The 16,968-nt window shown below is 31.6% G+C and overlaps 1 protein-coding gene across 1 annotated transcript in view; it reads left to right on the forward strand.

Moving 5' to 3' along the window:
• Positions 1-16,968, forward strand: part of LOC118196957 (SPARC-like) — a 57,459-nt gene that overhangs the window by 20,848 nt on the left and 19,643 nt on the right. Inside the window, exons 2-4 of the mRNA XM_035368425.2 lie at positions 2,977-3,089; positions 5,792-5,936; positions 11,603-11,718. Of these exons, the coding sequence (XP_035224316.1) occupies positions 3,009-3,089; positions 5,792-5,936; positions 11,603-11,718 (342 nt within the window). The 5' untranslated portion in view covers positions 2,977-3,008. The remainder of the gene's footprint in view (positions 1-2,976; positions 3,090-5,791; positions 5,937-11,602; positions 11,719-16,968) is intronic.

Below are 16,968 nucleotides of genomic sequence, written 5' to 3' on the forward strand. Positions count from 1 at the left end.
AAGGATGTTGTGCTATTAAGGTTTAAGTAAAATTTGTGTGTGCAGGAAAATAATAAATTGTGGTGTGCAGGTTCAAGTAAAATTTATGAGCATATTATATTTCTTCGTATGTTGTCTTATTTGAATTTATAGCAACAGAAACAGTTTGGATTTATGAAGGGAAAACCCTTTCGACAATAAAACAACTGGTAAGACTGACTGAATTCGTGAGGATTGCACTATAACCAAAAATGTGACTTAATCATGCTAGACGTGGCGAAAGAATTCGACCCCGTTTGACACGAAGGAGTAATTTATAAATTAATTCAGTTGAATTTAGATCGAGAAATAAAGATTTTTTGTTTCAAAACGAAACATTCAGTCCAGTATTCGACAAATTAGGGCAGGTGTTCCAGAAGTTTCGATACTGGGATCTATAATATATTTATTACTGAAGCAAAATACTGAAGAGTAACAATAAACGATACCTTACAATGGAATGACTGTATAAATACCACAAAAATAAGACAGGATAAGTAATTACTTGCCTTCTTCTGACAATTAGAAAATATTCGCAGCTTTATCTCACAGGAAAAAAACGTTTAATCTAGACTATCATGATTCTTCCAATCATCACTTAACGTATCAGCATGCTCGTTGTACTGCAACAAAGAAAGGTATAATGATATTTAAAGAAAATTCACAACAAATGCTTACGAATTACAAATGCGCACTATTTTGTGCGTAAGCAGCAGCTGCATAAAGATCTGCAGATAAACACTAAGATTTTCTAAACGAAAATAATATAAACTTCTACAAAAAGGCACTAAACTGTGGGCATTTAAATCCTTTAATCTTTTCAATTATGTGACACTTAACGAGGACAAACACTATCAGCCTTTTGCGTCTTATTTTTTCAACAATGAATTTCGATATAACCTGTAATATTACACACTGACTTTTACATATTATGTATTTTACGTATTTTCCTTGTATTTGCGTACAACATAGGTTTTCCTTATTGTACTGATTCTTAACATTGTATATTTGGTATTTTTTTGTATTTGTATCTCATTGCTGTGCAGCTTTTGGCATTCATTCAACCAGCGATAGCTTTTATCGTATTGTTATTTAATATTTCGACTTAATTCCCACACATTTCGTTCATATTCTGATAATTTTTTTCTGACTTTACCTTTGAATTTTCAAAGGCCTGTGGGATTATGGCACAGCACCCCTACCTTCTTTCTCCATCTCATTGAAAACTTTAGCTGCAGATGATGTGCCCTTAAGGCATTACATTAAAGAACTGCCCGATATTCGCAGAGATTCTTTAAAGCAGTGATACTCATTCAAACTATGGGTCGCAACCCCGTTTGGGATCGCTCAAACTTATAGTATGGTCGGAAGGCAGTTAAAAATCCCAAAATATCTGAATTGATGATATACAACAAAGGTCGACGCTCTGATGGGGGTTAGTTGCATTTTCATGGGGTCAAATCGCCGAAAAGTTTGTATACCATGACCTTCTTACAGCTGAAGAAAGAGGTTAAAGGAAAAACTTAACAAATGAACATATCAATTGTCATTATTACTTTTAGTACAGCTCTTTATACTTCCACAATGTACTTTGTTAGCTGTTGATGCCTTGTTCGTTGTTACGATAAGTTAGAAATTTGGGAGGAAAAGCTAGATGGGAAATTTACTAAAGAGAAAAAAATATATGCGCAGAAGTGTTATTTATATGTAGAGCCTTATACAAAAACTGGAATAGATTGGAATTTGATTCAAGAAAAGTAATGCAATCTTGGTGATTCATTTTTTTTTTTACATTAGCTCCTAATACTCTGTGTAATTTATATTAGTAACATATAATCAAAAACTGAAAGAACTTAGAGATATGAACATCAGTGCTTTTTAGAACTGCTTTTAGGTATAAATGTCACTGCAAATAAATTTATTTTTTGTAGCAAATCGAATATGAGCAAAAAAATGGCCTAAAATTTCCAACTTAAATTTGATATCTTGATATCACAACTCTTATTTATCACCATCTTTCAATAAGCTCTTTGATGCTACACTAAGAAGGGAAAAAAAGAGGTGTTATTGACATTTATTAAAATGCTCCCAGCATCATTCTGTTTTCTCAGCTAGAAGTACTCTTTAACATGTTTATTATTCTATACGTTGTTTTGATCGTAAAACACATTTTTGTTACCATAGTCCTTTGACATTTTTTAATTTAGTTTTTTTTTATTAAATTAAGAAATTTTTAAGTTATGAAGAGTAGTTCGTTTTTTGAGTAAATTTCTAAAGCTGTTGAACTATGAAATCATATAACTGATTAAAAGTTGAACTTGATAAAATTTAAGAAATATCTGCATTAGAAAATTTTTGCTTTGGAATTTTTCATATGCATATCCGTGCTATTAATTTAGGAATTAAAATACTAAAAAGTTAAAAAAATTGATTGTATGAGAAAATGAGATACTGACTATTGTCAGTTCATAAATGCAATATAAACTTCTGAAACTTTGCAAGCGATTTCTTGCATGTGTATAATTTAAGTGAATCATTTCTGATTTTTTTAAATCAAAACGAAATTCTCAAAGAAAAATATGCAAAAACATTTTCTTATTTAAAGTATACCGTGCAAGTTCGGTAATCGCAAGAAATAATACTTCACAATACATTAAATCCATTCAAAATTAATTATATGTATTCATAAATCAAACAATGTTTTGATTACTATATCTTTAAATAGTTTGTAATGTTACACTGAATATAGGAAATGTTTTCTTAAAGTAATTATATAACGTGAAAAGTTATATAATAATCACTTTTAAATTAGTATCACTTTGATTCTATAGTATTTCATTATTTTATTGTACAAATTTAGTACAGTTTAGCCATAAACTGGATAAAATTGCTTAATTCTTAAATACAAATTTAGCACATCTGATAGAAATAGTAATATATCGTTTGTTATATTCAAAGCATTACAGACGTTTCTGTAACCTTTGAAAAAAATGAAGATGAGTATCCGTTGGATGTCTTTCTTGGCAACACTAGCACTCATATCATGTACACTTTCAAAAGATCTCCCTCAAGTAAGTACTGATTTTCTGATAATTAGCTATATAAATTGTCTGTATCCATCTTAACGTGAAAAAATACAAAGTATTTAACCCTTAAAAAATACTTAGCATGGCCAAACTAAGAATTTATATTTTTGCTGTTTCCAAGTTATATGTGTTTATTTTTCCGATGTTTATCGTCGTTGTGTTTAAATAAAACAGACACATATTAAGCTGAACATATGATCATAATTATACAGAAACCATACGTCGACCTATCAGATTCATGCTAAACGTTTAAATGCGTTTTTTCGTAAAACTACGAATTTTATACTTTAGATTGATGTCTGTTGAATTTTTTTTTCATTCTTTTTTCTTTTTTTTTTTTCCTTTTTTCACATTTGTTTTAAAGTAAAGTAATGGTGAGTTTGTGAGTTTTCTATGCACTGAAAATGAGATAGTAAAATTACGATTAATCTGAACTTCGATAATTCAAAATTTTTATAAGGGCAATATAATTTTTTGTGCAAAAAGAATTTGTCAAAATTTAATGTTGATTTTTCTGGATAAACAGGATTTCTTTATACTCGATAAGGTGGAACATTTCTGATTGACGATGAGTTCCCTCCCCTCCCCGCTTCGTTCTTTTTTCAATGCTATATGGTTCAGGGATAATATCTGACGTAAAATTTTGTTACTAAACTATTGAAAGTAGTTTAGTTCTCTGTGGTAAAAGTCTCTTACACTAAGAAATTTGCTCTTTGGGATTCTCAACTGCACAGTTCTTATGAGTATTTAAAATTGCACTTTGATGAAAATTTCTTTCAGCAATGCTGTCTTAATTTTTATTCGGAATGAAGGAATTATTTAATATTCCACAGCAGAGATTCCCAAACGTTTTCTTTCATCGACCTTTTAAAAGAATGGCTTTCTTCATCAACCCCTTTACTTACAATTTACATCATACAACATAATCATAATACAAATACGCTATTGCACATAAATAACTTAAAAGATAGCAATGAGATTAAGAATATGAAAAAAAGTTTTAAAAAATGGTTTATTAGATTGTTTGTATTATTATTTCTATTAATGTTAATTTTACAACTATAAGTTCTCAGTAACAAAGTCACGAATTCAAATTGCACAAAAGTTCGATTATAACAAATATGATGGCTGCACTTGATTTATTGATGCACGTTTTTAAATATTTGCCATAAAACTGCTTAATTCTTAAATAACCTTCTTCAAAAGCATTAACTGTGTTCCTTGTTTCCATTAGTAAAAATTATTCACTTGACAGAAGCCTGCTTAAGGAGCGTTATCATGTTGTTCAGTCATAACTATTAGTTTGGAATATTTCTCATGGATGACATTTAAATTCCAAAACTTAGTTGACACAGGCTTCGAATAAAACTTGTGCTTGATTTCAAGCGATCAGAGGTTCTATGAACTGTGCTGGCAGACTCAAATTTTCAGGGTCCTGAAAGTGACTCAGTCTTCTTTTAAATTTTGCAAACATCTTGTATGTAACAAATATTTTCTGAGGAAGTTTTGCGTTCCTTGTAGTTTTTCTACTTTGTGTGTGTGTGTTCCTGCGTTTTACTATTTTATTGCACTTTTGTATGAAACATTTATATATTTTTAAAAAGTCTCATTGGTTTTTAAAATATATTAAATAATTTTTATGTATTTTCCCCTTATATTTAATATGAGTTGTTTACTTTATATTTACTACATGAATTAGTTTTGTATCAATGAACAATTAATTAACAGTTTTACAGCATGATAGTTTTGTAATCAGTGCGATCATCATTATGCTGATCAATTTCCCATTCATATTCGGCTATCGAACCCAATCTGCCCCTTGATCATCAATGATCCCTTAAAAATTGCATCGACCGTAATCTACATCGACCTAAAATCTATACCGACTCCACTGGGAATCTGTGCTCTACAGTTTTGTCCTGTGTTTTGAAGCATTTTAGTCAAAAGTTAAAATATCTTATGAGGTATTACTTTTACACTGTTAATATTTTTATGTAATATATTTTTATTGAAAGAGAGAGGAATATTACAAAATGCAACTTTCAACTGACGTAAGCTGTTTAACTCTGCTGCAATTTTCTCATAACTAACACATATCTAATGAAAGTACATGAGTAAAAGTTGAATGTTTAATTTTTAATGACATTTTATTATTTCCTTAATATATCAAAATAATTGTCACCATTAACGTAAGAGATTACTTCATCTTGCATTGTTATTAGTATCCTTGGTGAATTTAGGTCAGTTTACTGAAAATCTAATTAATTCTAATTTTCTATTACACGAAATTTTAAGAATTCATCATTATTTCATTAAAAATGATATCAAAATTTATAAATTGTCATGGATAATGCAACTGTATTAGTACATGAGAAGTGTTTAGTTAAAGCAGAAATGAGTATTATCAAAACCTGACTTCTGAAATTGTAAAAACAAGAAGTAGCAGCTTTTTGGAATTATAAGAAACACAAGTCAGAAGCGGATGAAACAGATATCTCAGCATACCATGAAAATTTTATTGATTATCTATAGCCGATTTTACTGAGAGTCAACAGACCTTTGATAGTTCCATCATACAAACTTTTAAAAGTGATTCAATGACCTTCACAAAAATTTAAGTTTAGCATAATAATGTAATAAAGTTTTTTTTTTTTTTTTGATAAATTTTTGTTCCCACTTCTATCCAGAGCAACGAAGTGGATAATACAGAAAAAGACCAGTTGGATTTGATTGCTGAAGACGAAAGTTTGAATGAAATCGACAGCAACAGCAATGAAAATGAAGTTGATGCGGACAACGCTGAAAATGAAATTGGGGGAGGTTATGTTGCAGGTGAGTCATAGCAATTTTTATTCTTAAAATTAACTTGGAAGAAAAATAGCCATTTATAACAGGATCGGTGTTTTCCTTTCTAACCAAATTGAGAAAGCTTTTACGAAAACAGTATTGTATCGTAAATTTGTCCTTTATCGTAGAGCAGATAAGTCAAACTCAGTACCGCAAGGAGATTAAATAGGCGTTGGTATACAATAGTAGGGACTGCAAAAAAAGGCCATTTACATGCTTAATAATGTAATTAAAAAGTGGGTAAACATATAAAATATTACATAATACTGTACTTCTTAAAAAATAGAGAAAGAATATAAGGAAATCCTGGTAGTAGATTATGAATACTCGTTGCTGGTTTCCCGATGTTAGGCATCTTTTTCTGCAACCAGCTTTCGAATATCTGAAGACATGCTGCATGCATTAGCGATTTTCAAAACTAGTGTGAGATAAACGTAGTTTCTAACCTCATATTAGAACTATTATTTTGAGCTAAGCGACAACGGCAACTGTTATTTAAAACACAATTCATTATTCTACGTTTAGAAGTAGTTGTTTTCTGTTGTGAATTTTAAATTTTCTAAGGTTAGTATTAATTATTTATTTTATAGTAATAACTTCATTTTAACTCAAAACTATGCTAAAATGTATTATTTTCTCTTTAAAAGCCTAACGTATAATAAAATAATCCTCATTACTGTAAATATTAAACACCGGTATACTTTGAACCGCTGAAACAGTTGCGACATCTTATGAGTTTTAAATATCTTAGGAACCTGATTTAAAATACATGACAGGAAGCGTAAATAAGTTAACAGTGGTATTCTATTTAAAATGAAATTTTTATAAATATTACAGTACTCTTTATTATGCAGATTATTGATTTAAGTAATATAAATTATTGTGATTAGCACTAATAATACGTGATATCACAACACAATTATAAAAGCCTTGCTTCATGTAAACACAGTGAATTTTCGATTAGACGGTTTAATTTCTATACAGATGGAATTACCTGTTTTTCCCTTGCGTTTCGAAGAAATGATTGAAATTTGGGACTAAATAGGATCAATGGAATATTTTTAAAATTACGGTATCCTGGCATCAAACAAAGTGTGCATTAATGGACACGCTATGCAAATTTATATTTGAAAATGGACAAATAATGTCGACGCATCGTGAAAGATAATGATAAGCGATTTAAATGTTTTCCATGCTGGATCCGTAATTGGTACCTGTTGCTTATCTAAATTAATTTAAAATAGAAAACTCTAAACTTCTGTCACAACGATTGGCGCAAGTTTAGCTGCATCTCCCGCCAACTTTCGTGGTCGACGATATTCCATATGGATAAGATGCTTCATTTTCATATGTTTAAGGCCTACGAAATATGTTCCTAAAATTGCACTTTTTTCTCCCGAAATCTTACATAATTTTAAAGGTATGTTTTTTATATTCATATTACAACAAATAAGATAATTATTTTTCTACAGTAAACCACCCCTTAACATGAACTTGTTTAAGGCGAACAATCGGTTAACATGAACAAAATTTCTGTCACGCACCGATGTTTATGATATTATAGGACGTTTATCGGTTAACGCGAATTTTAGTTATTTTGAATTGCCAACTATTTGTTAGACCGTTGCGTCGTGAAATCCTCTCATTTAAAACGAACTTTCAAAGTTTTTTGAACATAGGTTTATGTTTTTTCCTGCTGCTTCTCCGCTAGGACTGCGTTCAGAAATTTTCCGTCTCTCTTAACTGAAAACTTCACAGAATACAGTATATTGTTTGAAATATAGCCAGCGTTGCTCTGCAATCGCAACCTTTGCTTCAATGATGAGTTTTGAGGAATTTGTTAATACAGATGATGACGTTACCGTGTGTGCTACTTTAGAATCTGATGTGCAGTTAGTTAGTTCTGTTTGAGGTTAACAAATAACGCTAAAAGTGTGGAGGATAGTATCATTTCGCCCTCCCGCATGGAAATGTTACAGGCCTTGGACACTGCAGAACGTTTTGTTGCAACATCCGAAACCACCACCAGTTTTACGGAAAACCATGAGTACCTGTGCCGTGAAGTTGGTGATCAGTGGATGTATTTTTGCAAGTTACAGGATAGTAATTAATGTAGTACTGTAGTGTTTTCTCTGACGACATGCATAATGTATTGTAGTACTTCGTAACTATATTTCAAAAATAGCATTTCAGTCCCCAGTTCACACGAATGTTTTTAACACGAGCTCTTGACTTTTCGACCCTTTGAGATTCACGTTAACGATAGTTTACTTCAATTTTGAAACCAAAATTTCTTATATTCATTTGGCTTTTGTGAAGCGAAAGCATTGTTTATACACTTAACTATCTGGAATTTTCACATATTCGGTATTTGGTAATTCCCCAGCTTTCCAGACAGTCGAGAATTTTCTGTACTGTTATCAGAGGCTGCACTATTGAAAGTGCAATACGTACATTTACGCGAGGCAGCAAGTTTTGGTGGCAGGGCAAAATCGGCCTACCCTGCACAATTAACGTATAATTAAATAATAGTAAAGAAGCCGAGAAATGTGCTGTTGTACAAGGCGACAAAATTCCTAAGACCAGACTTATTTATTAGAATGGAAAACACTATTGATGAAATTTCGTATAATGTTACTGTAAGTTAGGTGGTACGCAATTGTAATTCAAAGCATAATCTCACCTTATTTTTACTTTAATTACAGTCGACTGATCTTTTTACTATAGTAATTAAAATGCAAATATCCCCCCTCAATAAGTCCTTTTCTTAAGAAATATTGTTTGTACTAAACTAAGGAATGTTTGCTTTTTATTAAATAAAATTTTACACGTTATAATATATTAAACGCACAGGGAAAAGTAGTAAAATTCAAATCATAAGAAACTCATCTGAAAGCTAAACAATTTGAAAAGCCAAGGGAAGAAAAATATTACTAGTTTCGGTAATCGTGAACTGAGTGTAATCGGAGACTTACCGGACTGTATCGGTAATTTAAATATGAATGAAACTGATTGACATTTAAATTTATTTGAATAAATTTTATTCAGTGATAAACACCACTGGATAAAGGTTAAGGTGTAAAGACTGACTTATAAGGTTGTGCATTGCATGTTAATGTAATTTAGAAAGTGAATAAAGAAACATTACGTGGAAAAAATTGTAGATAAATATCAGCATAGGTTTATGTTTAAAATTATGTTTTATAAATTTTAAACTTAGGTCTACTTAGGTAAACAGCTAATTTGTTTGTGATTTTTAAAAATATTCAATATCAAAGAAGAAATGTCTAACTAAAAATTTCTTCGATAAACCGAATGCAGAACTCTTGTAATCCTATTAAACATGATAAAAATAACTAAGGGGCGTTTTCAGTATCATAAATGGGAATATTACATTATTGGGACTTTGAATTATCTTCAGATTTTCAAATGAACCAATAAGTTACAGAGTTTAACTTTCTTTGATACTAGTTTTCATAAAATAGTATCAAATTTCTAACATACGTTAAGCGAATTATCTCTATGTCTGGAATGAATTACAGAATCTCGAAAAGGTTAAAATAACCTTTATAAAACTTAAACGTACGTCTGGTACTCACAGAATTAATCACCGCTTGTAGCAATGCAAGTAACAGCAAATTTCCGAATTTAAAACAGTAAAACAGCGATTAAAGTAACAGCAAATTTCCGAAATTTCCGAATTTAAACTAAGCGTAAATAAAGTTAACTTTAATTCTAAGTTGGTTCTAAACTTCTCACTGGAGAACAGTTTAAATGACGGCAGGAAAGCCGAATAATTTTAATTTTATGAGAACTAGCGAAATTTAGTAACGTGGCCTCGAAAGGCAGAAACACGCTCTGTTTTACAATTAAAAATCCTCAGCTCAAATACCCTCTAAATCATTTGCATTTCTAGTGAGGAAATGAAAGAGGAGATGTTCTATTAAAGGTCTAAATCATACTAACTGCTTAAGTAAAATAATAATAACCCTATAAAATATTAAAATTTCATATTATACAGAACTAATGCTAACAAAGGTGCAGTGTTAATTTCCTGAAGAAAAGCGGTTTGAGGTTTTTTCTAATTCAAAGAGGTGAGTTTTAATGATATAGTCATAAAAGGAATCCAAAGATTCGCTTGGAATTCCTTAATTTTAATAAGAATTGGAGAAAACTTTTAATTAATTATCTAAAAAAGTATTATCAAGCAAAAAAAAGTGCAAAGCGAAGCAAATACCTATCAGTGAGTGTCAAAAATATACAAAATGCATTAAAATTAGTTCAAGAATTTAATATGTTCAACTACCGAATTTAAAGTAATTTTAAACTTTCCTTCCAAATAGTAAGGGAATTTTAGGAGAGGTCCAATACTCTTTTCAACCCTTTTAAAAGCCCCTCCAATCGCCTAAGTGGTTAAAGACCAATGAATACTAGTAATTACACCCGGATGCAAATTTAGGCTAACGGGATGTTTGCATAGGTGCTTTTCCATAGTTTTATTCATGTGTACTCTGTACCTATGAAAGCATCCCTTTTAGTAGGCATTATATATAGCCCTCGTGTACTTTGCCATATTCAAATAACATAAACCTAACGGGACCTTATAAAGTATGGTAATATGGATTTAAGAGTTATGCATGAGATGGTTTTATTATGCATATGGTAATATAGACTATTTTAGAAGTTTTAACTAAAAAGACTTCTTTCAAAGGTAAAATAAATATTAATTGCTTTAATCAGATTTTGAAATTGCTTTGCTTTTGCTCAGCTTATGTTTGGAGTTATATCAGTCACAGAAAGAATCATTTTTTCGTATTTGAATCAGTCAGTCGTGACCATAATTTGTTCTTAATCATTTTCATGATGGAAACGCTTGTTCGCATCTGTATTTTGTTCCAAAATGACAAATGTGACTCTCAGAAAATTTTCTCAGGTCTAGAAAATATTCATAGGGCACAAGCACCAGAAATTAATTATATTATTCTGTGTGAATGGGAGTGATAAAAGTTCGTTAAATTTAATTGTGCAACGAGAAATTGGTTCTAAGATCAATAAATTCTATATTGCTGCTCAGAGTCAAGAATGTTTGTTCTATAAATGAAAACGGGTTTATAAATGCAAGTATTCAAGTATCTTCGGCAAAACCACTAAAGCGATAGTTAAAGGACCTCAGTCCAATAATCTGAGTTTCTCATTAATTTACTTTTGTCCTCTAGGGGGGTGGTATTTTTGTATGTGTGTGTGTGTATGTTTTGTTGTACAGTAAGTCTAAGAACAGCTTAATAAACTGTGAGCTAGCAAAAGCATAAAATACCTCAACAAATCCTCTGGCGCGACATTAAAACTGAATCCTTCCAAATTTTCTACCTTTCTGTTTCAAATTTATTTCAAATTGGAATAGCTTTTGCTCATTTATACTGAGCTAACAATCAGACTGCATTGAAATCCTATATCTTTTTTCAGAAAACTCGTTTTCTTTCCAAATCTCCTTTTAATAATTTAAGTCGCGTTATTTATTTTCATACAGCTTTCTGCTAACACTTAATTCTTTTCATTCATTACTTTAGCAGTATTTATATAGAAAAATAATTTTGTGAAAAATATTATTTTTATAAAAGTATTCAAAAAGTATTTTATATGAATTTCTCTAGATCCTTGTTTGAAAGTACGGTGCGGAGCAGGCAGAGTTTGTGAAGTGAATGAGAAAGGCCAAGGACAATGTGTTTGCATTCCAGAATGCCCTCAGGAAACGGACGATAGGAGAAAGGTGAGTATAAAATCTCTCTTAAGGCATTCATCTTTGACGCCCTTTAAATATGTTTTAAGTGTGTTTAATTCTAATATACACATCAATAGCTTAATAAATTTCAGTATGTGCATTGGTTTTCCTAAACTCAAACTTAAACTGGTGCTAAAATTATTACGAAAATCTCTTGACTTTATCTCCGAATTTTATCTTTTTAGTCAAATATTCAGATATTTACCCTTTTATTTAAATTCTTAGCGTACCACTTAAGAGACTGTAATAATTTAAAAACATGATTTGTTTATATGTCTTACATGAATTTTCTTTTGCACTTGATTTATCGGTGATGTTAGATGAAGGAAATTGTCGAAGTTTTAAGGCAGATCAGGGGAAAGTTTTAAATTTAGTAAATTTTATTGCTATAAAATTACATAATTATCTATAAATATTCGCATTGTATATATGTTTATAATACTTAAGTTTGTTTTTAATATAGGAGATATTATGAATATGCCGTTTTCCACTTGTAAATTGGAGGTACAGTTTGTAATACCTTGGAGGTAGGAAATGTTCAACTTTTAGTACAAATGTTAAGTACCTTCCGCAAATTCGCCGATAGTAGTTGGCTGAAATGGAGCCATATTTATTGCTATAATTTAGAACTAGCATAAATAGTTTATATCTGCTAAATTACTTAATTTGAATCTGAAGCTCGGAAAGTTTCGAATCTACGTTGTTCTTTATTTATCCAACCTGCTAAAAGTTAGCCTCCATTTTGCTCTCTGATTTGGCATTCTCGAGTGTGTGCACTTAAAAAAAGCGATAGGATAGAAAAGTAGAACGATTGCTGTGGTGTCAATGTGTAATGTGTAATCTGTAACTGCACTTCGCTGTAAATGTAACGAACCGTATACTAGAGCAAAATTTGATTATTATAATTAGAAATGCCTCTGAGAAGGCGTCAAGATAGATTAAAAATAAATAAATGAAATAAATAAATAGTTAATCAGTTTAATAAATAGTTAATAATGAACATTTAATAAAACGTAAAGAGAAATACATAAAAAATTAAATTAATGACAAATAGTTTGTGGTGTTGCGTAGCCCCAACTTGTCCGCAACAGTAGTAGTGACTGCTATGAACTGGAAATTACACAAACTCTTAAGAAGGGTTTAACTCCCTTTTTATTCCACTTTAGAAGTTACAGATGCGTTCACTTGACGCTCACAAACTACGCCTACCCGGCGGTTAAATAAAAAGAGAAAAGTACAACTAAAAATAAATAACAGGATGCATAACTAATGAAGTCACTATCTACGAGGCTCTATAATTGCAACTATCTTAACCGCGTTCTAAGATACAGCTGAGATTCAGCAAACTTTCGGATTGAGAGTTTGAAAGTTTCAACTAACTGCCTGAGTAGACACACAGGCCGAAACGCGCGGTTCTTAAATTTCTACCTAGCAACCTTCACGCTCGTGAATCAAGAAAGCACACCTACAAACTCGTTTCCCTTCTATTTAACTCAAATTACTTCTGCTAAAAATTTGAATATTCTGCGCGTTCTACTAAAATTTACATACTCTGGCATTGGCAATTCCAGGGGAAAGTAAAGGCTTGACAGGAAAGATAGCTTAAAATAAATGTTAGTTAAAATAAATATAAACCCTACAAGTTAAATAGTAAAATAATTTAGCGAATCTCATGAAGCTGCAGCTGGATTTACAATTTCACTCAAATATTGAAAAATACTGGCCAGGCTTCCAGCGAAATTTAAGCTCTGAATATTCAGTAAAATGTGTTATTTTTAAAAAAAGGTTTGGTAGAAAAAAACACGAATTATTCTTTTTCCAACATAACAATGAAATAGTAAAACAGCTAAATTATCACTAATAAAAATAAAAAGAATGCTGGAAAAAATATGAGAGCAAGAAAAAATATTTTAATAGTAAAACACGGGTATGGAAGCAAAGAAAGAAGAGATATATTCCTGTCTACGCTTTCCTTGCCGATATAATTATAGCTATCACGTGTGGCTGGAGAGAAGAAATGTTTCGGAATTCGTGGGTTGAAGCTGAGAACAAAAATATAATTTTGCATAAGTGATCGTTTTTATACATAATTTTTGGTTGCATCAGTCCGAAATGTTCGCAGGTGCACTTTTCCGTGGCAAATTATTAGTGTTAGATGTGTTTGAGCCATTTATTTCAGTATGTCCGTGGATAACGTCGATACCAAATCAACGGATACAACGACCGTAAGTCCCGCAGTAAAAGGCGTCAGATACGGTAAAAATTCGGAAGGCATTTCCGTACGATTTTTTAATCTGGCCAAAAGAAAATGGAGGTTAGAGGCAGCCCGTAACTCGAGTGTTTAATGTGAATGTGTCAAATGTTAGGAACATTAAAATCTGCTTTAGCAAATTTTATTTTGGAGAGGAAACATTGAAAGATACATGCATACTTTCAGCAGTGAATGACAGCGTAACATAACTATAACTCATATTTCTTGAAAATAGTTTAGAATCAATGTATATATCCGGAAGCAGCAGCTCAGTATCACTTGCGTACACTGTGGAAGATTTATGGATTGTGATAGATGGATTCCGCATGATTTTTCTGAAGATAGCGGAAGATCTTGTCTGACAGGCTATTCTTTGCTATTTTAGCGAAGGAATATAAGTAATTACATCATTACCGACGTTACAAAGTGATTCCTTCACCAATACCAATGTTGAACTTAGGCTGATGTTAACAGCGTTTTTTGATGTACAGCTGTTACTCGGCGCAGGACTTTGGAACCTTCATAGCATAGTGAAATCCAGGGTGGCAACAGAGTGGTGACAGCCAAAATGGATTCTTTATGATCTAACGGGATTTTTACATAAGGGTCCGTCCGAGGGTGAGCCGCTGCATTTCAAAACTAGCGCTGCACTCGTAGAAGATTGTTTTCATTGGCGTTCTGGATGGAGCAGCGTAAAATTCACTCTAAACTTCTGGAACAAAGCCAGATCATCACTGCGGGCAGATTTTTGGCAATAGTACACAAAGCATAAGAAAAACTTGGCAAGTATACGAAAAACGTGCAACAAAGAAGCTATATTCTGTAAACAGAAAATGTCCCCTAGTGTATAACTTTCGTTTGGACCTTACGCTGATCCTCTCGAGACACGGTAAGAAGCGGAGAGGCCTTTATAGCATTCAGCATTTTCTGTGTATATACCTCCTCGAATGATTATAATCTTCTTGGGTAAATGACAGATATCACAAGACGGGAGTTCTCATCCTTGGGGAGGGGGTATTTCATAGTTTCAAGGGAATAATGCGGTCAGCCTTTTCTTTAGCTGTTAAGTATTTAGTTTTAGTTTAAGAATATCAAAAATGACTTTTTATTCAAGTTTTGGTATTTATTAATATTTTCTATTCTTTTTGTTGTTTAAATTATAAAATATGTTATAAAATCATTTAAATCTAGATAAAAGTATATATTTACTTTTCGAGTTTTGGAAATGAGGCGAACAATGATCTTCTAGCAATAGTGAAAGGGGTGCGCGGGGGGAAATGGTTAGAAACCCTGACATAAGGGAGCAAAGAACTAATCTTTGGAGAAGTCTAGAAAATGTCTTTAGGCCAAAAAATTCATATACTGTATAATTTACTACTAAGTTGACTCAGGTTTCCTGGGAAAGTGTATGTGCATGATGTTAGAAGTCTTTTGGATGTAATGAAATCTATTTTGGAAAGAAAATATTATGCTTTGAACTTCGCCATGCTTTCACCAACACGAAAAACAAGAACTTTCCCTAAGCTTGAGCAAATAGTGAAATTATCGGAGGATTTAAAGGAGCGTAATATTTAAAATTTTCCAGGGCTAGTTTCGAAGGTTTAAATATGGAACCTTCTCCTTCAGCTGCAGAAGTGCAAATGACGAAAAGGAAGCCAGCGATAAGATAAGCTGGTAAGAGTGAGAAGAAGGAAGTTAAGCTGCTGGCACCATACATTGATGAAAAATGGAAACAACTATGAAATATAGATATTTCTTTAAAAGCTGAGGTAAAGATGAAATGAAATTGGGATCTTTAAATAGAACTTAAAGATTTTTATGAGTGTGAAACGCCTCGAGAAAATATAATTCTCGAACAGAAGATGTTTTTTAAATAAATTTGACTATAGAAATGGGAAAATGTGGTTTTCTGACCAACAACGTTGGACAACAGAGGACTTGTGTGTTTTATTGTTCCTAACGCAAGTCGCATGTTCCATAGAGCAAAATTTTAAGATTTTGTTAGTTTAACTAATGTAAATTAAACCAAATTGGCAAAGAATCCTGCATATACGCCAGGGGTTCCTATTCCGAATGGGGTCCTTCAGTGTTGAATTGTGAATTTTATGACAGAAGACAAAATGACCCGAAAGTAAATAACGTGTAAAATACATGCAAATTTATAAGTAATCGATGGAAAGAAAGGAATGACAACATAATTCTTATAATCTCCTAAAACGAGAAGGTATATTTTGACATGTTAAGATGAGAATTTTTTAATCACTTGGTCAATAATGTTAATTGAAAAGCCTTGGTCAATATCAGCTGCATTTAAGAAACTTTTGATCAAGAGCCGATCTGGAAGACCAAGCTTGAAGTGCACGGAAAACGAAAGAATAAAATGAAGCTTACCTCTCTTTGGTTGAATGACATGATTTGAGGTGTAATTGAAGGCAAACAGACAAAGGTTTATGGTAAAAGTAGTACTGAAGTTGGATATATTACATGTGCCCACTATGTAAAAGAACGGAACAGAAATGGATGCCTCAAGTTCGAAAGTGAATTGAATAGCAGAACCAGTAGGATTCATTATTGATTAAAAAAATTATGAAATTGCTTGCAAAGCTGTCTGTAGTTCAAAAGCTTCAAAGCTGTATCACTTCAAAAATTTTATATTATTTATTTCAATTTTTTTCTGGTATTTTTTCTCACATTTTCCAACTACAATTTTGCTCTTAAAAAAAATGTTGTGGGTATCACATGACTTCCTCGTAGGATTTATTAAATTATACACATTTTTTGGCTGCTAAACTTATTCCTCGAATTATTTTAACTTGATTAAACGATCCCTCTTAAGGAAGTTGAAAATGACGTAAAAATGGCAAATTAGGAAATTAAATAACCCGCTCATCTTTTGTCACGGTAGTCAAACTTCTTATGATTTTATTTTTTTCATAACGAGTATAAAACTTTTCCAGATATAAGTATAAGAATCGGGAGACGCATTA

The sequence above is a fragment of the Stegodyphus dumicola genome, chromosome 8, assembly GCF_044657685.1.
Source record: "Stegodyphus dumicola isolate Sdum_Otavi_A_Nest chromosome 8, ASM4465768v1".
In the NCBI taxonomy this organism is placed as follows: Eukaryota; Metazoa; Arthropoda; class Arachnida; order Araneae; family Eresidae; genus Stegodyphus; species Stegodyphus dumicola.